This window comes from Serinus canaria, chromosome 1A (assembly GCF_022539315.1).
Source record: "Serinus canaria isolate serCan28SL12 chromosome 1A, serCan2020, whole genome shotgun sequence".
NCBI classification, from domain to species: domain Eukaryota; kingdom Metazoa; phylum Chordata; class Aves; order Passeriformes; family Fringillidae; genus Serinus; species Serinus canaria.
The window spans coordinates 43,116,606-43,124,343 of record NC_066314.1 but is presented as its reverse complement, the minus strand read 5'-3'; the positions used below and the strand labels follow the sequence as shown (position 1 = coordinate 43,124,343).

Genomic DNA, 7,738 nt, shown 5'->3' with positions numbered 1-7,738 from the left:
TCACCTTCTGTAACTTTTATTTCCAGTCAAAATTAATAGCACAGTCCTGATGAACAAGAAGTTATCTTTGTTATCGGTCTTTAGGAGGATTAGGATTCTTGCGTCTCCTATGATACCTAAAAGAAAAAAAAAGACATTGCAGTGAGTAAAGCTGTGAACAGCCTTTATTTTTGTGGTATTTCTGCCCCAGTGAGTGATCTGAGGTTACACAAGGAAGTGAAATACAAGATACAAGAGCACAATCCATCACCACTCATTAGATGTCATCTCTGTTGTTTGTGGGGTTACATAATGCTACTTATTTCTATTGCTACATCTGCTACAAGCACGCAATAATCCAATCAGTTCTACAGCTGAATAGGCACAAAGGCTGCTGTTTATTCTTAATCCTTTGTGTGAAATTAATTTTATTACATGGTCAGCCTTGCCTTTGGCTAAAATGATTGCTATAGAACAAAGATTTTCAAAGGAGCTGTGCCAGACTGTATGTTAAATAGTGTAATATTCTGCAGAAAAACTAAAAAACAAATTATTCTGAACAAATAACGAACCACACTTTCCTCATAATTATGCATGCTAAACAAGGCAGATCCTGTCTGATCTTCATCAAAGTGACAGCTACCCTTTGGTCATAAAAGTCCTATCTTTCCATTCCTTATATCTACTCCCAAAGCACATTAATTAAAAAGTTTTCTGTGGACAACAACAACAACAACAAAATTGCCTGTATTATGTCTCCATAGCTACAAAATTAGCAGCTATCAAAAGACGACATAACATGGAGTGGAAGGGTGTAACACACACCAGAATGCTGCTTGTTTACATCAGTATACCTGAATGCCCACAGTTCCTCTTTAAGCTCAGTCATGTATATGTGCACCTCTCCTCCTCCTCCATTTCTGAACACAAGACACACCAAAGAGCACTTTTCACCATTCCAAATGAAAAACCTCTACTACCTCTTAAGTCTGAGAATCATCCCATTGAGGTTGCTAAGGAATAGGCAATGCATGTTTCCAAGCTGTATTTGGTTATGTCCATTGAGGTTATTTTACATAGTAGATTCTGTTATGGAACTTAGTAAATGACTCAAAGCAGTTGCTAACTGGATGTATGAGAAATTTCTACACTGTCACATATTTTACAGAAAAAAAGTGGCAAAGTCTGTCAAAGGAGCAGTGTTAAAAAAACCTCTGATTAAATACAGTCTTCCATTTACCCAACACTGCATTGAAGATTTTATGTAGTAGCCCAAATGCTAGAGGTATCTTGTCTGACATGACTCATCCTAGGTTGAATCTGGTCATTAAATTATTCCTGTATTTCCCTTTACTTCCAAAAGGAACAGACAAATTGAAAATACTTACTGTCCCACAGGATACCAGCGATGTTTTGTTGTGTAAAACATTTTGCTGAGCTCTTCAATTGTAGGACCTCTACTGTTCTTTAGCTCTTTTTCATTCAATCTGGATTTTAAAACTTGATCAAGGTTTTCTTCTTTATTATTCACTGGATCTGGCCGTGGTATGGGCTAGCAAAACAGTAATGTATATGTATGTCCTGTTTCTCCTTGTTTTATTTAATTGAGAAAGTAAAAAAGCCAAGCTAGTAAGAGTAATCTGTAATGCTATCTAACAGCTGAAACAAAAAAAAGGACAGAAAAATACCTGCAATTGCATTGGCTGTTTATTGTCCCCACCTTCCCACCCCAAATGAAACCACATCCCCTTGCAGCAGATGTGTCTATCTGAACCTGTTTACCTTAGCTTCTACAGCTGATGACCCTACCCCTAAAACCAGTATTCCTGTAGTCATTGTTGCAGATCTCAATCTTACAATTCACTAGCTGAATCATCAGCTCCAGTTCCACTAACACAAAAGTATCCACACCATTCCCAGTCAGAATTTTATTCACAGCAACCATCATCATTGCTAAAAATCTTTGCTAAAACACGTACCTTAGAGAAGAATGTCACTTCCTAATTTTTTATGCAACAGGTAAGACCAAGTTTTTTGCTTTCAATTGGAAACATAACTGCTACCACTATCACAAGTATTTTCCTTTGTTTTAGCCTTTTACACCTGTTTTTTTTGAGGTATGTGCAACTGCCAGATTTAAAAATACTCCTATGTAATTTGCAGGTAAAAAGTGCTAAAATGGTTTTGTTTTCAATGGAGAATTTTCACACTGAGTACTTCAGCAACACAGCTGCCAGCTGCAATATTTTACTAGCACATAAGAACTGGAAATTCAAACAAAAAGTGTACACTAGAAAAATTTATCTAGGTGTTAAACCACAACACTAGAATTATTTTTATCCATGTAAAGAACACATCAAAAGTACTAGTGATAGATAAAAAAATCAATATTTAAAGTTCTTTGTGGCTTTTATGAACTCAATGCTGAATGGAACCTAAAGTTGGAGTTGACAACAGTAGCAGCAGTATTTCTTTGTATTCTCTTGTGCAGGAGGACATGTGAGCCATAACCTGCATTCCAATCATCCTCTCTGAGGAGTACCCACGTAGACAGACACTATATTCTCTGTAGTGCACAAGTGTTTTAGTGCCTTGTTTAATTCTACTAGAGCTTCTGTATGCTGGGATACCTGAACTTTTCTCACTCTGCAAAACCTTCCCTCAATTCAACTAAGAGTAAACTCCTCCTTGTGGCAGCAGCTATATTCATCAGTCATTTACTGCACAGATGTGCTGATCACATACTAAAAAGTATTTCAAATTTAAAACTATGCTCTAAAGACTCAAACCTATGAATTACTAAATACCTTTACAAGTAAGAAATATAAATGTGCACACTTGGACATACTTTTGTATGCTCGTATGGAATCTCAAGTGAAGGGTGGTAGCAGACAATTGTCTTCGAATCAGATGTCACTGCAAGTTCCACTTTGCTATAAAAATAAAAAAAAAAAAGCATAACGTTCAGAAGTACTGAACAACTGAGCAGCCTATGTCCCAAAGAAAACTGGATTTGACCCTGCATTTATGAATCCTTAATAATCTTCTATAAAATAAGGGTCATAAACATTTGAACCAAACTTCCAAGTTTTTGTTTCCTCAATAATCTTGCTTTTTCTTTTTCAAGATGAAGAGGAAAAAAATGGCTAAAATGAATTATTAAAATAGCTGGAAATATGAGTTGGAAAAAAAATCCTAAACACTTAAATAGTTGCATATAAAACTCTAAACAGATGGGATAATGATCTCAAGGACAGCATGGCTTTATAAGATGCATGGCATCTGTAATGAAATAACAGGAAACAAAGCTCTGTTTTGGGTTTTAACTTTTCTATTATGTAAAAAATGCTGAACAAGAAGTCTTACTGAGAGTTTCATTGTGAGAATACAACTTTTCTCACCTTCCTTTCCCATCCCATGACACATTTAGCTTCCTAAAACTGTGGTGACATGAATTCAGTGTTTCTCACTACATTTATATTATATTTTCCCATTTCTACACAAGTTTGCCATGCAGCAGCACAAAAATACCTGGACCTTGTCTTAACAACAATGGAAATTACTACTGTAAGCTAATTTTGCTCTTCCACAAACAAAACAGCAGAGGTACTGGGAGTCATCAACATGTTTAGAACAAGTCCTGCATGACTTTTCATTACATTGAAACATAAACTTCACAGGCATTACTATCAGAGACAGTATTTTAGCTGAAATTAATACATATATCCAATATTGGCAATATATGTGTTTGATACTATTATATGATGACTTCAGGACAGAGAGAGAAAGTCGCCCTGGAATAAAAATAAACATTACATGAAAAGGCCACACATCAGCATGTTTACATACCAATTGTAGTCTTCAGGGAGAACTGAGTATGTAGATTTATGGCAAGCATGATACACTGCTCCATCTGCAATAAAAACCAAGTATAGAACTCTCATGTAGAAACAAGCAGAGCTGTGCCCAATTAAGAATGTTTACATTTTCAATTTTCATTGTTTCAAGTCTTAATCAAGGATTATAATGATATTCAGTTTTAGATTAACATAACCCAAATACTATCTAACTAGAAGTTCATTTTAGTATACAGCTTTCTAGCAGTGCAATCAAAAAAACACAGTATACAGGCAGCTATGACCTATTCTTACCTTCCTAGCTGCACTGTTTTCCTGAGTAAAATCACTGTATGAATGAAATACCTACAGAATTCACCATTGGGAAATATCCTTTATATATGTAAAGAACCTTAGAACTTAGAGGGAAGGTCATAATTTCATTCATAGCAATATTTATTATAAAAATCCAAAGGAGGGGCTCTGACTGGATATGTAGAGAAATCTTTTCCTCATGAGGACAGCCAGCTGGGAGGATTGAGACTCAGGCAGGCTTGTGAGTTCTCTGTCCTTGGAGATTTCAAAGACCCAGCAAGCCCTGAGCAACCCAATATGACTGCAGAGCTGACCCTGCTTTGAGCAGGAGCTTGGATCACAGACGTCCCTTCTCCATGGTTTGATTCCCTTTTTTTTAATAGAATAATATAATAATTAATGTTGGAAAAGACTTTCAAAATCAGAACAGAGTCCAACCACAACTAATATAAGGTGTTCTATAGCCCCTCACACAGGAATCATCCTGTAGGCACTGCCTCCCACAACAGTGCAGGTATCCAGGCCCAAGGTGGGCCTGGGATGTGCCTGGAGTTGACTTCCACCAGAACCCCCTTCCTTTATTGCCAGAACCTGAGACAAATCCACATGGAAGTTTCTGTGTCCGGTAAAGCTTTATTCAACAACCACTCTTTTAGAACATAATTATGATCATAAGAAACAAGTCCTCACATGTTCTGACCTTTCTGTTAAGTCATAAAAAGGTTTCAGCTTTATCTGACATTATTTTATTTAACCCATCTTTTAATACAAATAGGATTCTTCATGGCTGCTCCTAGCACAGGGACAGAGCATTCATTGTGTCAAGACTGCAAAGGCTGAAAAAGCCAAAAGAAACTTTTGTGTAGCTATCATCCTCTCAGAAATAATTTAGATGCAAACTCTTAAATTCAGAATTACTGTTAGCACTTCCACTCTTCAGTTCTTCTAATTAAACTATTCTTAGCTATTAAGGAGTTGAGTTCTGGTAAACTGCAACTAGTCTGTACGTCTTCCTAAAATTTCTTTCCCTTCCTTGCCCACTTACCTCTAAAATGTAACATACCTATTCTATTTTCTCCATTACTGCCTTTTCTACCACCTTTACTATCTACCCTATGTCTTTCTATTGACATCTAAAACATGGACAAAAATCTAAGAAATAGTACTGCCTGTTTCTACTTGTTCTCTGTTTATGTTAAGCAATGAAATTTTACTATAGCCTTTTCTCATCACTTTTCTAAGTCTGAAAAAATCAATTTAAATCTTCAATGCTAATCAGTGGTAAGAGGGTAGTATTTACCAGCTAATCAATAAATTTGGGGAGCATCCTACTTGGACCATGAAGGTTTAAAAAGCACAAAAAAAGAAAAAAACAAATAAAGATATCCTTTAGATTACTATTAGAATAGAGCACAGACTAAAGACTCGATTCTGTTCAAATAGAAAAGTCACTTCCATGTTTCCATTACTTTAAACTCTACAGGAAAGAGGTTCTCAAGGAACAAATTTTAATATAGGACTTCCACAATTTCATCCCTACTTACTCTGCAGTGGGACCTGCTTGCAGGTTACTGCTGAACGCATCCAAAGGAGGCTGGACCACACAGTTCTAAGTGACATTGCCATGGTGACAGCAGACAGGAAACCAGTCCTGGACAAGATGGAACTCAAAGACCTTTTTCTCTGCAGAACACCCTCTGAAAGAAACCAGTTTTGTAACTATTCAGGATACAAAAGATCAACAACTTAATTTCTTGAATATCTTATGGAAAAAAATGATGCAACATAATTCTTCATTGTCAATTGTTTAGAAGTCCTTATCACTTAAGATAATGGTACCTGTCTTCTTAACAGCCAAAAATAACACAACACTTTATTTACTAAGAGGGAGTCTTTGAAGGTTCAACTTTGAAAAAAAGCTTCCACGCCTGTGCCTTCTCACAGGTTTTTCTACTGGTACTCACCCACCTAAAATTTGTATCCTTTCTTCTGCACACTCCATAAAATTACTCATGAACTATGCTTTTCTTGTTAACAATGTAAATACCATCACCCAGTACAAAAACGAAAATACTTATAAACTACACTTGCTGCAGTTAAAAAAATCTCTAAATGCAGGTAATCAGTTTCAGCCATCTCAGCAATACACCTGAAAACTCAGAAACACCATTTAGAATACCTTAAATGTTACCCAAAATTTCACAGAAGCAGAAGGACACCTTATGTTTTCACTGTCTACTGAAAAAAAAAAAATTGCTTTAAACAGAAACTTAAAATGAAACCTAGAAAAAAGCAACTGGAAACAGTTTAAAGACATACACATTAAAAAAAAAAAAAAACCAAAACAAACAAACAAACAAACAAAAAAAACCAACAAGCTACAAACCCTTTTTAAAAGTACTTCATATTTTGGACTTCAGAACATCACCAGAAACGTGCATTTTCTAATTTCGACATATTATTCAGCATTCTTTTTATCTGTGCCAATGCTGCTGAAGTTAAGGGAGCACCCACACCTACAGAGCTGCTCATAACTTGCCCTCAGAAGCTCCTTAACAAAAAAGGGTACGAGGAACGCGGCGGATCTCGGTCCAAGGACGGGGGTCAGGCACCTGACAGGGGTCAGCCCCTTCCCGGCCCCTCTGCGAGGAGCGCTCCGGTTTGAATGGGAACAGTCCCATCCCCGAGACAGCGCACAGGAAACTCCAGCGCGTGTGCCAGCAACACGCGGGAGCGCGAAACCCGAGGCTTAGAACCAAAGAAGATATTTAGCACTACAAGCAAACCAAGTCACTAATCCGTCAGAGCAAGCAAAAGAGTACCCGTTATAAAAGTCCTGAGCGTGCCGCACAGGGTTCAGCCCCTCTGAACGTAGGCAGAGTCTCTCCGGCCTTGCCCGGCCGCTCCCCCGCGGGCACCGCCAGCTCCGCGCCAGCCCGCGCCAGCCCCGCCGGCGGAAGCGGCGCCGCGCGGCCGTTCCGGCTCCGGCGGCGGCTCGGCCCGCGGAACGCCGGGACTCGTAGTGCGGGCGGCGAGGGGGCACCGGCACCGCCTCCGCCAGCCTCCCCTCCGCCCTCAGCGCTGCTCCGGTACCGGCGACGAGCCCTTGGTAGTAACATAGATGCGGAAGGGCTAGGCCGGGCCGTGCCTGGCCGGGCCGGGGAGCAAGCGGACACACAAACACATATTCACGGAATCAGTTACATTGGAAAAGAACTCTGAGATCACCCAGTCCAATATTTGACGCATCTTTGTACACCTTGACACCTAGGCCATGTAAGCGCCATGTTCTGTCATTTCTTGAACACCTCCACTGGTCCTCACTCCACCATCTCTCTGGGGAACCTGTCCCAATGTTTAACAATCCTTCCTGTGGAGGAATTCCTCATGATGTCCAACCTGAACCTCCCCTGGCTTGAGTCCTCTTCCTCTTGTGCTTTTGTCCACAAGAAAGCGGATTCAATAGCTGGTGTGCAATAAGGCAGTAATTAGCCACTGTGGACAGCACTGTCACAGGCTGTCCAACCCCCACCTTATTACAACCTTTTTTCCAGGTAGTTGTAGAGAATGAAGGGGCTCCCCGAGCCTCCTCCAGGCTAAACACCCCC

General features: G+C 39.2%; 1 protein-coding gene across 1 annotated transcript; it reads right to left on the bottom strand.

Annotated features, from left to right (window-relative positions):
- Positions 1 to 7,112, bottom strand: MRPL42 (mitochondrial ribosomal protein L42). Its single transcript, XM_009086665.3, has 6 exons — positions 6,953 to 7,112; positions 5,675 to 5,827; positions 3,829 to 3,892; positions 2,828 to 2,912; positions 1,368 to 1,531; positions 1 to 116 (listed from the first exon to the last, which is right to left on the bottom strand). The coding sequence occupies exons 2-6, from the start codon at positions 5,754 to 5,756 to the stop codon at positions 71 to 73; spliced, it is 441 nt and encodes a 146-aa protein (XP_009084913.1). The 5' UTR covers positions 5,757 to 5,827; positions 6,953 to 7,112; the 3' UTR covers positions 1 to 70.
- Between the last annotated feature and the right edge of the window lie 626 nt (positions 7,113 to 7,738).

What these genes read in the sequence shown, in the direction of transcription:
- MRPL42 (XM_009086665.3), bottom strand. Translation starts at nt 5,756, where the DNA reads ATGGCAATGTCACTTAGAACTGTGTGGTCCAGCCTCCTTTGGATGCGT. An exon ending in CAAGCAGGTCCCACTGCAGA is followed by an intron (nt 3,893 to 5,674) that starts GTAAGTAGGGAT and finishes TTTTTATTGCAG; the next exon opens with ATGGAGCAGTGTATCATGCT. An exon ending in CTCCCTGAAGACTACAATTG is followed by an intron (nt 2,913 to 3,828) that starts GTATGTAAACAT and finishes TTATTTTTATAG; the next exon opens with CAAAGTGGAACTTGCAGTGA.